This window comes from Myotis nattereri, assembly GCF_964212035.1.
Source record: "Myotis nattereri genome assembly, chromosome: 15".
Taxonomy (NCBI): Eukaryota; Metazoa; Chordata; class Mammalia; order Chiroptera; family Vespertilionidae; genus Myotis; species Myotis nattereri.
In genome coordinates this window covers 14,747,155-14,766,831 of record NC_138090.1, presented here as the reverse complement: position 1 = coordinate 14,766,831, position 19,677 = coordinate 14,747,155, and the positions used below count along the sequence as shown (strand labels likewise).

At 39.0% G+C, this 19,677-nt stretch overlaps 1 protein-coding gene across 1 annotated transcript in view; it reads right to left on the bottom strand.

The window, feature by feature from the left end:
* The window catches only part of NFAT5 (nuclear factor of activated T cells 5), a 107,466-nt gene that overhangs the window by 27,152 nt on the left and 60,637 nt on the right, over positions 1-19,677 (bottom strand). The window contains exons 4-7 of the mRNA XM_081107770.1: positions 16,517-17,075; positions 9,758-9,950; positions 7,664-7,854; positions 4,392-4,564 (exon numbers count right to left, since the gene is read on the bottom strand). Coding sequence (XP_080963896.1) covers positions 4,392-4,564; positions 7,664-7,854; positions 9,758-9,950; positions 16,517-17,075 — 1,116 coding nt within the window. The remainder of the gene's footprint in view (positions 1-4,391; positions 4,565-7,663; positions 7,855-9,757; positions 9,951-16,516; positions 17,076-19,677) is intronic.

Sequence of the window (19,677 nt, the reverse complement as noted above, 5' to 3'; positions counted from 1 at the left end):
CAGCGAGGCCCGGATCTGAGAGCTGGAGTTATACATCGTTTCGATTATAGAACCCAAACAAACCAGATACCTGCTTTCAGCAGCGGAGGCCTAAGAGCTGGAGCCTCAGAGCTAAAGCTGGCCCAGAATAAAAACAGAAAAAAAGAAAAAAAGGAGCGGTTGGGAGCTTCCGTCACCTGCCAGCCTGAAAACAGCCCTCAGCCCCTCACCCAGACTGGCCAGGCACCCCAGTGGGGACCCCCACCCTGAAGGGTGTGTGACCAGCTGCAAACAGCCATCATCCCCTCATCCAGGCTGGCCAGGCACCCCAGTGGGGACCCCCACCCTGAAGGGTGTGTGACCAGCTGCAAACAGCCATCATCCCCTCACCCAGGCTGGCCAGGCACCCCAGTGGGGACCCCCACCCTGATCCAGGACACCCTTCAGGGCAAAACAACCAGCCCCACCCATGCACGAGGCCTCTATCCTATATAGTAAAAGGGTAATATGCTCCCCAGCACCGGGATCAGCAGAGCCGAGAGGCCTCCCGGCACTGGGATCAGCGTGACAGGGACAGCGCCCAAACCCCCTGATCGCCCTGCGTCTCTGTGTGTGACAGGGGGCGGGGCCACAACCTCCCTATCCGCTCTGCTCTGTTTGTCTCAGGGGAAGGCGCCCCAACCTCCTGATCAGACCAGCTCTGTGCCTGATACGGGGGAGTTCCCAAACTCCTGATCAGCCTGCGGCTCTGTGTGTGACAGGGTGCGGCGCCCCAACCCCCCCTGACGGGCCCTGCTCTGTGTGTGACAGGGTAGAGCCATAACCTCCCCATCGGCCCTGCCCTGAGTGTGAGAGAGGCAGTGCCGCAACCCCCTAATCGGCCCTGCTCTGTGGGTGATAGAGGGCGGTGCCCCAACCCCCTCCCCCTAACGGGCCCTGCTGTGTGTGTGATGGGGTAGAGCCATAACCTCCCCATCAGCCCTGCCCTGAGTGTGACAGTGGCGGCGCCCCAACCCCCTGATCCGCCCTGCTCTGTGTGTGACAGGGGGCGGTGCCCCAACTCCTCTATCGGCCCTACTCTGTGAGTGAGAGGGGACAGCTCCTCAACCCCCTGATCGGCCCTGCTCTGTGCGTGACCGGGGGGAGCTCCCCAACCCCCAGATCGGCCCTGCTCTGTGCGTGACAAGGTAAGGAGCCCCAACCCCCCTGATTGGCCCTGCTCTGTGCGTGACAGGGGGCGGTGCCCCAACCTTCTGATTGGCCCTGCTCTGTGCGTGACAGGGGGTGGCGCTGCAACCTCCCCATCGACCCTGCCTTGAGTGTGACAGGGGGCGGTGCCCCAACCCCCCAATCGGCCCTACCCTGAGCGTGACTAAGGGTGGCATCGCAACCTCCCAATCTGCCCTGCTCTGTGCATGACAGGGGGCGGCGCCCCAACGCCCCAATCGGCCCTGCTCTGAGCCCGACCAGGGGCTGCACCTAGGGATTGGGCCTGCCCTCTGCCACCTGGGAGTGGGCCTAAGCCAGCAGGTCGTTATCTCCCGAGGGGTCCCAGACAGCGAGAGGGCACAGGCCGGGCTGAGGGACCCCCCCCTACCCCCCGAGTGCACAAATTTTTGTGCACCAGGCCTCCAGTCCTATCTAATAAAAGAGAAACATGGTAATTAGCGTACGACCGCTACCCTTCCCATTGGCTAATCAGGGCGATATGCAAATTAACTGCCAGTCAAGATGGCGGCCGGCAGCCAGGCAGCTGGAAGCGAACATGAGGCTTGCTTGCTTCAGTGACGGAGCACTCCAACATTCCACGCCTGCCTTGCTGGCCTCTGAGCTTGCAGTTTGAAACATTGTAACAAATATAGAAGCTAAACAAAACCCCAGAAACCTGCTTTAGTCCCACCAGGCTTCAGCCAGCAGGATCGCAACACTGTTTCAAATACAGAAGGTAAACAAAGGCCAGAAACCTGCTTTCAGCAGCGGAGGCCTAAGAGCTGGAGCCTCAGAGCTAAAGCTGGCCCAGAATAAAAAATAAAAAGAAGAAAAAAAGGAGCAGTTGGGAGCTTCAGTCACCCGCCAGCCTGAAAACAGTCCTCAGCCCCTCACCCAGACTGGCCAGGCACCCCAGTGGGGACCCCCACCCTGATCCAGGACACCCTTCAGGGCAAACCAGCCGGCACCCACCCATGCACGAGGCCTCTATCCTATATAGTAAAAGGGTAATATGCCTCCCAGCACCGGGATCAGCGGAGCCGCGAGGCCTCCTGGCACCGGGATCAGTGTGACAGGGGGCAGCGCCCAAACCCCCTGATAGCTCTGCGGCTCTGTGTGTGACAGGGGGCGGGGCCACAACCTCCCTATCCACCCTGCTCTGTTCATGACAGGGGAAGGCGCCCCAACCTCCTGATCAGCCCTGCTCTGTGCCTGATATCGGGGAGCACCCCAAGCCCCTGATCGCCCTGCGGCTGTGTGTGTGGCAGGGTGCAGCGCCCCAATCCCCTGATCGGCCCTGCTCTGTGTGTGACAGGGTAGAGCCATAACCTCCCCATCGGCCCTGCCCTGAGTGTGAGAGTGGCGGCGCCCCTACCCCCACCCCACGGGCCCTGCTCTGTGTGTGATGGTGTAGAGCCATAACCTCCCCATCAGCCCTGCCCTGAGTGTGACAGTGGCGGCGCCCAAATCCCCTGATCGCCCTGCGGCTCTGTGTGTGACAAGGGGCGGTGCCCCAACTCCCCTATCGGCCCTACTCTGTGAGTGACAGGGGGGAGCTCCTCAACCACCTGATTGGCCCTGCTCTGTGCGTGACAGGGGGGAGCTCCCCAATCCCCTGATGGGCCCTGCTCTGTGTGTGACAGGGTATGGAGCCCCAACCCCCCTGATGGGCCCTGCTCTGTGCGTGACGGGGCAGCGCCCCAACCCCCTGATTGGCCCTGCTCTGTGGGTGACAGGGGGTGGCACCGCAACCTCCCCATCGACCCTGCCTTGAGTATAACAGGGGATGGCCCCCCAACTCCCCAATCGGCCCTGCTCTGAGCCTGACCAGGGGCTGCATCTAGGGATTGGGCCTGCCCTCTGCCACCCAGGAGCAGGCCTAAGCCAGCAGGTCGTTATCTCCCGAGGGGTCCCAGACTGTGAGAGGGCACAGGCCAGGCTGAAGGGCCCCCCGTCCCCCCGAGTGCACAAATTTTTGTGCACCGGGCCTCTAGTCAATATATATAAAAAGCCTAAGCGACCGTCTGACCATTCACTGGGTAGGTATGACATGCAATGACCATCAGGGGGCAGACACTTCAACCAGTAGAGGAGGGAGCCTGATTCCTCACGGAATCCGCCGTGTGTTAGGTTGCTGCTGGGGCATTGTCAGCCCCAAATCTGCTTCATCCACACCTTGGACCCATCGGGGTATGTTGGAGGCCCGGTGCCCGTGTACCAGTGGGGTCCCCAGGCCTGGCCTGTGCCCTCTTGCAATTTGGCACTCCTCCGGGGATGTCAGAGAGCTGGTTTGGCCCGATCCCCAGAGGCCAGGCCGAGGGACCCCACAGGTACACATATCTGTGCACTGGGCCTCTAGTTTATTTTATAATTGGAAGTTTGTACCTCTTATTCCTTTACCTTTTCACCCATACTCTCCTTCCCCTTCTGGCAACCAACCATTTATTCTCTGTGTCTAAGCTTCTGTTTCTGTTTTGTTTGTTCATTTGTTTCTGTTTTTGTTAGATTCTACATATAAATAAAATCATACAATATTTGTTTATCTCTCTGACTTATTTCATTCAGCATAATGCCCTCTGGGCCCATTCATTTTGTTACAAATGTTAAGATTTCTTTTTTGTTATGACTAATATTCAATTGTGTGTATAAATACATCTTTTTTTTTATATCATTTATCTGCTGATGGATACCCAGGTTGATTCTATTTCCTGGCTTTTGTAAATAATACTGCAATGAACATAGGTAGGTGCATGTATCTTTTACCTACTGTTTCTTATGTTCAAAATACAGGGTCATAGCAATTTATCACACAGTGAAGATGCTGGGAAAATCCTTTGGCTTTCCAATTTACTTCTGGTAAACTACTTACAGTACGTCTTAAATCAGTATAGGACGATATTGGAAAACTACAAAACGCTACACATCCTTTGAATTTTATTCAAAATTATCCATCTTTAGTCTAGAAAATTTGACCATAGCTTTTAATGCTTCAAATTTTGCATGATCAAAAGCTTGAGTATGTGAAACATCTGAAATTTAGACTGTCTGAAAGATTATAGAAATGAAAAAAAACACCTCCATATATTTAATACCTCCTCCTTTCTTCCGCACCTCCCCCTCTCAACCACCCCCCCCATCCCGCACCCACCCGTCCCGCTGCCTGGCCTGTGTGCGCTGGCAATATCTCCTACTTTCTTACTTACTACATAAAATCGGAGAAGAGGGTGTCTGCAGTGTCAAAGTGGAGCCATCTTTCCGTGTGATATTAACTCGAAAAACCAATCTGGCACGAGTACTTTTCTTCTTGGAACCAGCAATTCCTATTCTGGCTTCAACATCAGCATTTCTCAATTTCAATATCCCTACGCAGTCCACCCTAAAAACAGAAAAAAGCACATTAACTGATATTTTCTGTTGTACATATGATACAGTATTTTTAATAAAACAAGTTTCTTTCTTTTAAAGTTGCTTCATTATTAATTTCTGAATATGTAATATAATTATAAGATTCCAATTTCAAAAAGTATAGAAGGGTAAATCATGAATATTCCTAATTCCTAATCTTGTCATCTTTTTATTTGTAATAGGAAAAACAACAAAAAAGTAAAATTACTATTTTAAAATCTGAACGTAAGTAATAATTTACAAAAGGTACTTTTGCTGTGTTATTTTTTAAATAAATAAATTTAGCCTCTGTCTTTTGGCAGTTAATTCAGATATAGAGGAAATAGGTTTATTTTTTAAAATATTAGTAATTATTCCAACAAGAACGGGACACTAAGTAGCCATAAAAACATATGATAAAGGATATTTAATGTTATGGGAAAATGCTAATAAGTAAAAAGCAGGTTACAGAACAGTGGGCACAATATTATTTTAATCTTATCAGAAAGGATGGAAAGATGAGTATCAAAATAGAGGTTAGCCCTAGCCAGTTTGGCTCATGAATAGAGCATCAGCTGTGGTTATTTCTGGGAAGTTGGCTTTTAAGGGGTATCGTATTAGCTTTTTATGATTTTTTTAATTTATTATTTTCAATTATTCTGTATTCTCAACTTACAATGTTTAGAAACTATTTAAGATATTTTTATTGATTACAGAGAGGAAGGGGGAGAGAGAGAGAGAGAGGGAGAGAGAGAGACATCAATGATGAGAGAATCATGGATCAGTCGCCTCCTGCACGCCCCCTACTGCAGATTGAGCCCAAAACCTGGGCATGTGCCCTTGAATGGAATTGAACTGGGACCCTTCAGTCTGCAGGTCAATGCTTTATCCACTGAGGTAACCAGCTAGGGCAGGTACTATTTTTTATAATCAACCAGAGGCTCGGTGCACAAAATTCATGCACAGGTAGGGCCCCCTCCCTAGGCCTGGCCTGCGATCAGGGCCTTTTGGCTGCCAGCCGGGGCCTTCCTTTGTTCTGCACCGCCCCTTGGTGGTCAGCGCAGGTCATAGTGAGTGATCGAACTCCTGGCTCCCAGTAGAACTCCCGAGGGGACAATTTACATATTAGGCTTTTATATATATAGACTATTCCCTTCCTCTCTTCCACTATATACTTTTATTTTTTAATTTTTAAAATATTAAAAATAGTTACTGAGTATCTTTTTTTAACCTTTCTTTAAAAAAAAGTTGTTATTTTTAGAAAGAAAGGAAGTGAGAGGTACAGAGAGAAAGAAACATCAATGAGAGAGAAACATCATCAAACGGATGCCTCCTGCACACCCCTGATTGGGGATTGAGAGCCTGAAACCAGGGCATGTGTCCTGCCAAACAGGGAATCGATCTAGTGACCTCTTGGTTCATGGGTAGACACTCAACCACTAAACCACTAGCCAGGCTTTACTGAATATTTTTCAAACATTTCTTTTCCAATCAACTTCTTTTTTTAAAATATATTTTATTGATTTTTTACAGAGAGGAAGGGAGAGGGATAGAGAGCCAGAAACATCGATGAGAGAGAGACATTGATCAGCTGCCTCCTGCACACCCCGTACTGGGGATGTGCCCGCAACCAAGGCACATGCCCTTGACCAGAATCGAACTCGGGACCCTTCAGTCCGCAGGCCAACGCTCCATCCACTGAGCCAAACCGATCAGGGCATTCTATTGATTATTTACAGAGATGAAGGGAGAGAGATGGAGAGTCAGAAACATCGACGAGAGAGAAACATCGATCAGCTGCCTCCTGCACACCCCCCTCCGGGGATGTGCCCGCAACCAAGGTACATGTCCCCGACCGGAATCGAACCCGGGACCCCTCAGTCCCCAGGCTGACGCTCTATCCACTGAGCCAAAGCGGTCAGGGCCTTTTTTATTTTTCCCACAATTAACTTCTTACCTATGCAAAATGGCTTTCAAAATGAAACAAAGCCAGCCCAGCCAGCGTAGCTTAGAGGTTGAGCATCAACCTATGAACCAGGAGGTCACAGTTCAATTCCAAGTCAGGGCACATACTGGGTTGTGGGCTTTGTCCCTAGTAGTAGGTGTGCAGGAGGCAGCCGATCAATAATTCTCTCTCATCATTGACGTTTCTATCTCTCCCTCTCCCTTCCTCTCTGAAATCAATAAAAATAAAAAAATAAAAGAAACAAAGCCAACCAGAGAAAGTCTTTAGCTATCCAATACAAATAATTACAACATAGGTCTACTCCATATATTTGCTGCTGTTATGGTTCAACTTCAGGATTCAAGTTCCTTAACAAAAGGTTTAAGGGAAACATTTTTTCATTTAAATCACTAACACTTCTAATACTTTTCGGGCAATGAAAATACCTAGAGTCCCAGGACATACTTTTTTTATAATATAGAAAAATAAGAACAGAAGGTAAATTTAGACTAGCAATATGCTTTTGCACACCAAGATCGGTCAAGGTGTGCCTCACCAGTGTGGCCCAGTTGGTTGGGCATAGTCTTGTGCACCAGGAGGTTGTCGTGTTGATTCCCAGTCAAGGGCACATGCAGTGCTGTGACCTTAATCTCCGGAAGGGAGCCTGCAGGAGGCAGCTAATTGATGTTACAGTCTCACATTAATGTGTTTTTTCTCTCTCTCCCTCTCCCTTATCCTCTCTTTAAAAATCAATTAACTATTCTTTTTAAAAATTAACTAATTAAAAGATGGGTCAAGGAGCCATAAATGATCTCTGTTAAGTAGCTTCTAAAACAAACATTAAGAAAACAGAAATTAGGAAAGCAAACCAAATTGTAATTTTTATTTTTAATGTTAATATTGTTAATCCCAACAAATAAGCATATTATTTTCCAAAAATCCAGCATTCCACCGGGCTTTTATTTCCCTGCCTTTCATGACAGGAATTCTCTAGCAAAGAGTAACAGTTGATTTAACCCATTACCATTCTTTAATAATCTATTTTTATAAACATTTTAATAAAATACTCAAAATCTTGTAGAAACTAAAAAATGTTCTTACCTACAATATATAGAGAGAACAAAAAATTTTTTACTAAGTACTTACGCTAGTGTCATGTTGTTGTTCGGATCAAGGCCAACTTCTATAACAGTAGTGCCTTCAATGTCCACTTCTTTGCAGGGAGTTGTATTTCGTCCAGTTACCCTGCAGGCCTGATAAAATCCATGTGGTTTCACTCGACCAGAGTCATTACCCACAAACACTTGCAACACTACTGGCTCATTATGGCCTTCCAGCTGGAGTGAGATAACATAGAGCATAAACACAAATTAGCCTTTCAAATAATCAAATTGTAAAATTAAGCATTTAGTACCAAGTCTTATACTTATAACTGGGTTATAATAAAGACATAATTTAAATCCTCAAGAAAAACAGAGGTAAAATATTTTCATAAAGGAGAGTTGACTAAGTTTCTACAGAAAATCTTGTTTAAATTTCTCACTTGCCTGTTACTTGTTTTGAGTTTAGGGGACTGAGGATTGATTGATGTAGTACAAGCATGTCAAATTTGCAGCCCACAACGAATATTTTTGCAGCCCAGCCAATATAATGGTATGTAAAAAACGTTTTGCCCCGCTGGCGTGGCTCAGTGGTTGAGCATCGACCTATGAACCAGGAGGTCACGATGGGTCGATTCCCAGTCAGGGCACATGCCTGGGTTGCAGGCTCCATCCCCCATGTGGGGTGAGCATGAGGCAGCCGATCAGTGACTCTCTCTCATCATTGATGTTTCTATCTCTCTCTCCCTCTCCTTTCCTCTCTGAAATCAATAAAAATATTTTAAAAAACGTTTTAATAAAAATTTTGTAACAATTTTTACAATAACCTGTTACATATAATTATTAATAACGAACTACAACGTTCGCTAATGACTGATTATTATACTCGTGTTGCATTCATTTCCCTTACGCGCCTTATGCACAGGCGCACCATTTCTCTCCACTAATACCAGCAGTGAATATTTTAGCAGCCGAATGCCATGTCCTTAGTCTTGGACTGACTTGTTTGGTGTGTGCAACAGGAAACATTTCGCTTTCGGAGAACAAAAAAAAAAAAAAATAGGTTTATTTGTGTGACGCTTATTAATTTGTGCAGTTATTCAGTGTCTGGTAAGTTAAAGTTAAAAAAACATTATTTTTTATTAAAATGTCCTATTATTTTATGTTAACGATTACTCATTTATTTCAGCCCATTGTATTCAGCATGTTTCTATCGAAATAAACCTATGTTTCTATGAAAATTGAAGTTTTTGTTTTTTTGCAGCCCACATAAACTTAAACCTTGTTTATTTGGCCCATATTAGCCTTTGAGTTTGACAACATGCTTGATGTAGTGAGTAGTAGAGGAGCAGAAATGATATTGTACATGTGACTATTAACCGACCATAAGTTTCCTGATGCCAAGTTTCTACCATTATTTCATTCAAGTATAAAACGAAAGGCAGTCCAACTAAATATTATTCAACTAACACATTTACACAAACTGTATTTATCAAGAATCTACCATTGACTGGTTTGGTATTTTGCAGGGGGTTAGAACACTCGTTAAACATCCCCTACCCAATTTTTTTGGTTTGTCTTCAAAGAGAAATATTCTTTGTAACAAGGTAGCCTAGGTGCTAAAATTTGAGCCCCCTTTAGTCATTAGTCTAAGTTCTGAAAAGATGAAGACTCAGTTGATATCCTAGTTCTTAAACTGAAGACTTATGTTACCTATCAACTGATCCTTTCCTGAGTTGAATAGTCCTGATTACACTAGCCATTTCAAAACCCTTATTTTTTAAATTCATAATAATTTCTGAAATATTTATTTGAATTCACTTTAAAATTTCTTCTTAAATATAAAGCTTTGGAAGAATCTATTATGGTTGCTACTAATATCAAAAATAAGAGGAAGAAAATTCATGATTTCCAGATATTTTTCTTATCAGAACACATTATCATTTCCTTCCATTTAAACTAAAATTCAAATGACATCAAAGTAACAATATTTATCTTAGGGTTCAGTCAGACTTTTACTTTAATTCTATTATATATAGTTAACAAGCCTATCCTTCTATTTCAGGCAGCTTTTGCTGGTTAAAAACAAAATAAATGAAACTCGAGAAAATTCTTCATATATTGCTAAATAAAAAAGTACCTTTACTGTAGGAAAGCCTTGCTGTGTTCTATCCTTGACTGAGCCACGGCTACCTTCAGTCAAGTACCGAGCTCTATGCTGGGTCTCAGGTTGTATAAGTATCTTCAGCTCTTTTCCCTCACTTTTAACAGGATACTGTCCACTCAACATAGGGCTTTTTTTTACTCCAGTTCCTTTTTGGTTTTCCAATGTTCTGAGAAGTCAAAGCACAACGTGGAAAAAGCATCAAAAAGTGTTGTTGTTTTTTTACAAAAGTCATGTAAGATAAAGGAGGAAACAGAATAGGCAGTAACTTTAAAAACAACTGATTATCTTAATGACAAAATAAAATATAGCCTAGGGGAAGATACATTCCATAGTAAAGTATATTTTAAAATTTCATAATAAAATTTAATTAATGATGCAAAAATAAAAGAAAGTTTGGACAGGGCAAGACAAAGAATGCATATATATATGGTAGGAAGAAGGAAGATTGAATGCAATAAACTAGGAATAACAGGAAAGAATATAGCTAATGTCACTTATAACCTTCCACATTGTACTTCAGTCAAAATAAATTTTTTAAATTACATATATATGTGAGTGTTATATAAAGCTATGAGATTAACTACACCATTATTTTCTAATCAGACTTGCAAAGCAAATAAAAAAAAGTAGGGGTAGCAAAAAAGAAACAAGCAAACAATGGGCCTTAAAGAAAACCTTTAATATTCTTTTGGATAGCTTTCTCAGGATATCAAACTGAGAAAATTATAAATTAAAAAATCAGTGATTCAATTTTTATTGGAAATTAACTTTACTCTATACAATCTTTCCCGGAAGTATAATTTTTTAGAGCATATTTTTTGTGATAAAATTATTAAAGCTCTTAGCGCATAAAAACTTTATAATCTGGGCTTTACTGATAAGCAATCTAATGTATTTTTATTTATTATTATTTTTGTTAATCTTCACCTGAGGATATTTTTTCCACTGATTTTTAGAGAGAGTAGAAGGGAGGGAAGGAGGAAAGGGAGAGAGGGAGGGAGGGAGGAAAGGGAAAGGAGGAGGAAGGGAGGGAAAGGAAAGAAGGAGAAAGGGAGGAAAGGGAGAAAGAGAGGGAGGGAGAGAAACATTGCTGTGAGAGACACACATGACTGGTTGCCTCCCACATGCACCCCTAATAGGGCTGGGGATCGAACTTGCAACCCAAGTATGTGCTGTTGACCAGGAATCAAACCCCCTTTTGGTGTGAGGGCCAATGCTCTAACCACTGAGCAGACCTGACAGAGCTAACTTATTTTTTTTATTGTATTTCTAATGTTTATTTTGTTTATCATTCATTTTCTTTTTCTTTTTTTTTTAATTTATTGCTTAAAGTATTACAAAGGGTATTACATATGTGTCCATTTTGTCCCCCCGCCCTAGACAGTCCCCTAGCCTCCCCTATCCCCCAATGTCTTATGTCCACTGGTTATGCTTATATGCATGCATACAAGTTATCATTCATTTTCTATGTGGAATATAGATTCAAAGAAAAGTATTTCAAATGGTGGTTAGGACTTCAGGTAGACACATTTAATCTGAAGCACTGCAAATATGTCATAAAAATAAATAAAAAACAATATTGTTAGTTTTTAAATAGGTTGAGGTGAAGGGGGTCAATGGGGGAAAAGGGGGGACATTTGTAATATTTTTAATAATAAAGATACGTTTTAAAAAGTAAAAGGTTGAAATTATCCATGCACTTTTAAAAATAGTCAGGGCCTATAATACTTTCTATGGGACCTTCTCAGTCCTAAGTTTATACTCACATTGACAATACAGAAGCCAAGAGATGACTATGGAAAAAATTTCCTCCTAAAACAAATAGGCCCCAGGAGGAATATTATGACTTCAAACATAGAGGAGCCATGGTGGTTAAGCAGCCGTAAACTGGCTCTAATGTTTACCCCTCCATCTCTAACCAAGTTGTTGCCTCAAATTATCAATAACAAAACCAGTCCTGGTTCCATTCAGAGTACAAACTATGACTAAGAAAGGGACAAAAGAATGAAGGAAAGAAGGGATACAAAGGGAGGTAATAAGACTGACTGGATAAGAAGAGTTTTGTGGACAAGTAGTGTTGAATCATTTTCATATTCCCTGAATCTTGTACAATTCCTTAAAGAGTAGGTGCTGAAAAAAAAAAGTTTGTTTATAACTTTTACAAACAAATAGGAAGAAGAAAGAGACAAGGAAAGGAATGCAGAGGAAAAAAGGAGCTTCTATAATAGTAAGTGGCCATGGCATGCCAGTAAGTTTGACATAATAAGTCAAAGATTACCTGAGTAAGTCATTTAAAAGGCCCTGGAAGAATAAATCCTATGAACAAAGTACTAAGTTGAAGCTGGAACAATGGGCAATAAATCCTATTTTTCTTTTCATCGTTCTGAGTTGCAATGCGAACATTTGCTCTGAATGTAATGTGGAATCCCTTACTTATAAAATTTTATAATGATAATCTGTTTCTTAATCATTTTAATAGTAAAAATATTTACTTACTGAATCTAATATAAAAAAATCTCCCAAATATGCATTGAAAGGGACTAAAAGGAAATACAGCAAAATTCTAATAGTTGTATTGAATAACTAGACTATAAGTTATTTATTTTCTTCTATTTCTGCAGTTTTCAAATAACATCTATTAATTTTATAACAGAAAAGGGCATACTTTAGTTTGATATAAAGAAAATTTAGCATATCACCTAATTTGGCAAGATATGGTTTTATATTCACTTATGCTAGTGAAGCTACTATTTATGAGAATAGTTGATAATGAGTTTCACTATTTCAGTAAAACAAAATATTTCACACTGGAATGAAGACTGTTGAGTTGACAAAGTATACCCAATAGGGTTTAAAGAAACATAGCACATGTAATTAAACAATTTATGAAATGATACTTTAAAAAGCCCTTAAAACTATCCCTAGGTTTAAAGGTAAAAATAGAATACATATATATTTAGATTTCTAGACATAAAACTATGGAAAACATCAACTAATTATTAGTCATTCAAATTACTAATTTTTAAGGCAAGATGGCTTAAGAAAAAACAAGAAAGTATCAGTTTGATTGAATGAATTTTACTTCTAAATGGCATCTGAAAATAAAATCCACTCTCTTGGCATATTCAGAAGTCTTAAAATGACATTCTAATTCCTTTGTTCTACATAGTCTTCTGGTTGTCTATGTTACAAAAATAATTTTCATTATAAAATGCCCAAAAAAGGTTTCACATCAAGATAACATCATATCTTAATTTCTAGGACTACCTAGAAGAAATATAGGGCTACTGAGTTTTAGGAAATTTAGTAGAAGGATTTAAGAATGATATGGCTAGGAATCGTTAAATACCGAGTAATATTTTTTTAAATAGTTTTGTTTTCTTAATAAACTCTATTATGTAACCATTCTTTTTTGGTTAATCCTCATCTGAGGATATTTTTTCCATTGATTTTTTTACAGAGAGTGGAAGGGAGGGATGGAGAAAGAGGGAGAAAGAGAGAGAGAAACATTGATATGGGAGAGACATACTGATCGGTTGCCTCCCACACGCCTCCTGACCAGGGCCAGGTTGAGATCGAACCTGCAACCCAGGCATGTGTCTGTGAATAGGCATCAAAACCAACCGAGACCCTTTAGTGGCCAGGCTGACATTTCTAACCACTTGGCAACACCGGCCACGGCATAACTTACATAACATTTTAATCATATGAAAATGCTATTTCCATCTTAAAGATCAATAAACTGTGGTACAGAACATATTTGAGAGTACATTTTCTGTAATTTAGCATTACATAAATTATAAGTTTATGGAATATTAGATTTAAGGCTTTATACCTATCTCTCAAAACATTTCTAAATATGTTTCACGTTCCTAACATTTTTCTTTTGAAGAATAATTGTCCTCAAAGGCCTAATTTTCTCTATATTTACATATGGTTTTTTCCTTTTCTTGATATAGTTCTTAATAATTCAAAATTTAAACTTCTGCCATCATTTCCATATACCAGAGTTAAATATTTTTCACTACCTAAGAAGCTGGACATTTCTTCTCCTGCTTGATGAGTTTCTGTTTCATTAATTATTTCATGATTTTGTCTTGACAAATGTTGTTATACTTTCCCTGAGTAACCTCAAATCATTTCTAAGATATATCTGTCATACAAAAGCAGAAGCAGAAAAAATATAGCCCAACATATCTTTCATGTTTATTTTTTCTTTTTACAAGTTCTAATTCGCTTTAATAAGCAACTTATGAATGGGGCAGTATCCCTTCTAGCAGCTTAAAGGATGTTCTAAGTCAAGCATGTCAAACTCGTGGCCCTCAGGCCACATGCGGCCCACAATGAATATTTTTGCAGCCCATTCAATATAATGGTATGTAAGAAACGTTTTAATAAAAATTTCATAACTTAATTTTTACAATAACCTGTTATACATAATTATTAATAACGAACTACAATGTTCGCTAATGACTGATTACTATAATCGTGTTGCATTCATTTCCCTTACGCACCTTATGCGCAGGTGCACCATTTCTCTCCAGTAATACTAGCAGCTAATATTTTAGCAGCCGATGGCCACATCATTAGTCTTGGACTGACTTGTTTGGTGTATGCAACAGGAAACATTTCGCTTTTGGAGAACAAGAAAAATAGGTTTATTTGCGTTATGCTTATTAATTTGTGCATTATTCAGTGTCTGGTAAGTTAATATTCAAGAAAAAATATAAATTTTTATTAAAATGTTCTATTATTTTATGTTAACGATTACTCATTTATTTCAGCCCTTTGTATTCAGCATGTCTCTATCAAAATAAACCTACATTTCTATGAAAACTGAAGCTTTTATTTTTTTGCGGCCCACGTAAACTTAAACCCTGTTTATTTGGCCCATGTTAGCCTTTGAGTTTGACATGCTTGTTCTAAGTTATCTCTTTAATAGCAACTACAAACCAAGTGTGTTGACTAACTTTCAAGTCAAAAATTTTTTTGTTTTCATTTGAAACTTTAACATTTATTTATAATAAATAAAAATAAAAATCTCTCTTCTGGAACTTAAAAAACAACTCTCTCCACTGAAACCCAAATAAACACATATCTGTATTTAATGATAGATGTACATGAGCCTTTTCGTTCTGTGCTATGTTTTCAGAACATTATTACATAGGTAATAGTTCTACAAATATGTTCTAGAATTCTTGAATCTGCTAGTGGCAACATTTTAAGAAAAGGTATACTTGTTTTCTTTTAAATAATTTCCTAATCTGGACTTTCTAAAAATAAAAAACAGTTAAAGTGCATTTTTCACTTAACTGCATCATACCAAAAAGTTTTAAATAAGAGTAGAGAAGCAAGTAGCAGAGAATAACTATTGCTTAAATGGTAAGTATTACTTTCAAAATATACTGAGAGAATATTTAAGGACAAGTATAATATACATTAAAAACACTCTGATACTACTCAATTAGATTTTTAACTTAAAAGATATCAATGATGTCATCAAGTAGTAACTCAATCAAAAGCTTCTCCATCACTTTTGTGACAATCTGAAATTATAGATCCTGGAGCAACTAAAGGACCATACCCTGCTTCCCCAAAAAACATCTCTCAAAATCCAATGTGTTAATTTTTATCGAACTATGTTGAACACACTGTAGGAAACTCTAATGAAAAAGTCTAGCAATTAAATATTACAATAAAAGTACTAAAGGAATTTAAAAGTTAAAAATAAGTCAGTATTCTGTACTATATAGCAGTGAATATTCTGTAATATAGTTACAGAAATATATTTAGAGAGTGTTGTGAACTGGCAGAAATCAATGTAAACTCAAACATGTACTATGATTCCATTCTATCATCCTTCAAATACATAAACCAGAATCATAGAAAAAAATTTCATGATGTATTTTTTATCAGAGCTGTCTGCCTGCTCTCGATGTATGAGTCTGTCTCTATTTTGCTTGGTAGTTCAATTTGTTCATTAAATTCCAGATAGCTCTAGTGGGAGGGGGATGTTGCGCGGGAAGGGGGGGGAGAGATTGAGCAAAAAAGAGAAAGAGAACTCATGGATATAGACAACACTGTGATTGTGGTGGTGGGGTGTGGGCAGCATTGTGGATGTGGAAGAGGGCACAGAGGGGATAAATGGTGATGGAATAAGTTAAATTAAAAATCCCAAATCAGCACACTGTAATACAAAAAAGCTTAAAATAAATACATCAATCTAAATGATGAAAATCATGCCATCAATCAGTTTTTTCTTATTTTTATGAAATAAAAGAAAAATAAAGTCTAAAACCCTCACAAAAATGGAAACAGATTGAATCATATGGGGAGACAATGTGAAAAGAAAAACAAGTCCTTTGTGAATGTTGAGTTGTTTCAGCTAGAGCCATTACATGCTAGTTATTTGTATGAGTAAAAATATCCTTAAATCCTTTTAAAATATAAATCTATTTGAAATTTAAGTTATTTCAAAACATTATTTTATTTTATACTACTTAATCACATCCATAATAAGATAACTATTGCTAAAATCTTTTGATATTTTATTTTTTCTCTAGTGAAACTTGGTAATTTTAACTTAAAATTTTCAGGTATTTCAATGATAAAATTATTATCTTTGCTTCAGATGCATACTTGAGTTAAGCAATTAAGAAAAGTGGGGAATGATTTTGTTGTTGTTGTTTTGCATAATGGTGATAGAACTTTAAAAAAAATGTGAATACCAACCCATTTCCTGCTTTTGAGTTGCCTTTGTTGTCCGTGGTAAGCTGAGAAAGCACATAATGAGGTGCTTTGGCACTGTCGGCATCAAATATATCCATATTAGATTCTTCACAATCTCGTCGTTTGACCCCCGGCCTCTGCTTTGGATTTCGTTTTCGTGATTTACGAGGTACCTCAGTATTATCATTGTAGGAACTGGTGCTCATGTTACTGAAGTTGGAGGGGGAATCCTCCATCCACATACTGCAGCTCTGCTCAGATTCCAATCCACACCCCTCATCCTGGCAGGACATCCGACTGTTATCCAGCAAGTCCTCAGGTGGTGGTGAGATGTACAAGACTGTGTGCCTCTTCGGTGTTGATGGATGCTGCTGGACTGTGTTACTGGTTAACTGCTTTTCACTTACCCCTCTGTTACTTACCCCCAAGGCTGAGGAGCAGCTCTCCACTTGCATAGCCTTGCTGTCGGTGACTGAGGTAGAATAAATGGTAGGGCTGGAAGAGGTGGTAAAGGAGCTGCAAGCACCGCCCATGGAGGAAGAGGAGGGAGCTGAAGAAGCATCTGCAGTGTACAATTTAAGAGTAAATACACTATACATGTTTTCACCTATGCTGGCTAGCAGTCCCATTGAAAATGTGATTTGTGAACTGATTGTTTTTCCCCAAAATGAATAGTTGGAATTTGGTTAAGCTTTAGAATATCAATGTTTCAAGTAATAGAAGGCCTAAGAAATGCATTTTTTTAAAAAATGCCCAAATAGAATTATTTTACTTGTGCTAAATTGATTTTTCAAAAAATCTAATTTAATGTTTTAAGCTGTAAAGCAAGAATAAAGCTTTTATTGCCTCAGCTGGATGTTCAGTTGAATTTTAATCATTTAAAATAATAAAGAAAACCCCAATATAAAATATATGCTTGTGGTCCACATTCAATGCCAATTAAATAATTTATTACAGAATTTGAAAAGTGGGACTGTGCTTAGCCACAAAATATTAAAATAAGTCTCTAACCTATGAAGCAGAGAACTACAGGTCATTTTTAATGCAGACACTCCCTGCTTCAGAGGCAAATCCTGGAATAAAAATATGAGAAAATAAATGAGAAAAGAGCTGCTGATTATTCCAGATATCAATTATAAAATAAAAAATAAAGAGAAAAATATTTAATCAATTGGAGGCAAAATGGAACTGGTACCGTCACTCTGTCACTATGATTATTGTCACTATAATCTAGAAGAATAAAACTGAAAAAGGTTTGATTTGGAACATGCCAGGTTGTAGGAGATAAGTAAGTTAACCACTGGGAAGGGTCTTAAAAAGTTGGAAGTGGTAGTTCAAAACCATAATCTCTAAAATAAATAAATCCGTCTTAAATGGCGGAATGAAAAGCAGAGTAAGGACAGATTATTGGATGGATTTCTTATATAAAGTACTTGATTACACTCAGCAACTGGTTACCACTATCCATTTCCTCTCTCTTTAAGGGCCCACTTGATTTAAAACCATTAAAGGAATTTCCTAATATACTCTGAGTAATAGCAAGTTTTATTGGCCAGAATCTAACAACAAAGAATTAAGCAAGAAAAATCTCTGGAGATCACCAGAATTGGTTCCTATAAAAAAGGTTTTTTTAAATAAGACCATTTATCTATTATGCTTAGCAAAAAAGATTTAAGTAGATCTTTTCAAAATATGTGGCAACTGGCAGAAGAGCTCATTGGAAAATAATACTACTTAAAATCCTTAATAGCATAACCTCAGAGGCACACTAATAATATTAGGGTTGGATGTTGTCAGTCCTAAAATCTTTCAAATACCATTTCATCTTGTATAATATGTGGGAAGGTTTATAATTGTATACACAATAAAAAATAGGTAACATGGCAGACAATTAAAGATATGTTTAAATGTAAAGTTAATTTTTATCGATAGCCACGTATGCCACTATTTTAAAATGGAATGATGAAACTTAAAATTGTGATATGCAGTTATTGGAATTGTAACATTCATATCAATTATAATATAACAAGTGAAATGTAAGAATGCCAATGTTTAGATAATCAAAAGCCACCTGCCAAAGATCTATTTTTAAAATGAAAACATGTACAAAAACACTTAAATCATTTGAAAGAGCTGAATTCAGTCATAATATTCATTACTTTAAAGGTTAAACAGCATAGTAATAAATATTAACATTAACAATGTGATCTACATAATGCCACACGGAGATTATTCCCAACTACCATAAATCAAAAAACTTAAAGCAATTAGATGATACCAGTTCCATTTTCCAGTTTGTATCCTTGTCAAATTCAGTAGCTGAAATTGGAAAATTCAGTCATTTTAAACTGCATTCCAATTTAAAGAAAAAATTTATCAATTTTGTATCATGCATTAATGCAATCTTTTCTTAGTAAATAAATATTTTAAAAGATATGTAAAAACTACAAAATCTAGATGCTAATGTCAGTGACAGTTTAGGAGCTGATTTGTAGCCACTTTGGGTTTAAATAACAAGTTTTTTTGAAAAATACAACAGAATTCATTTTAGAAAAAATAGAAAAGGTATTATGTCTAACATTCCTCTATCTGTTCCAACTATTGGCAAAAATGGAACTAAATTTTTATGTGTGTGTGAGCCTATGTTCTTCATTTTCAGAGAAATACAAGTATACAGCATGCAACATTTGCAGTGGATCACGTAAAGCATGCAGTGTGAATGCTGTGAATCTGTCTTTCTATAAGGAGCTTTCCCCAACCCAGACTTTTTGAATCTAAGTACCAGGGACACGAGAATGCAGAATATGACCATCGCAGGGATCCCTGTCCTTGACAGATGGAAAGTACAGGTGAAAAACAATTATGAACTCAAAAGCAAGTTTAATCTGCAAGATATAACCCACCATTGCTCTTTGGTATGCTATATGAATTTATCTTGCAAATCTGATCAAAACAAACATGGTTATAAAACCAAATTGATATAATCATACATAAATGTCTGTTCCGGGACAGGTATGCCAAACTGTGATTTCATACTCTCAATAAATTATTAATACATTTTTCTTAGACACCTAATGCACAATTTTTTTATTTTACCTGCAGTTTCCTGGAAATAGTTATTAAATAAAAAAATTCATTAGCACAAAAATATAAAACTGAAAACA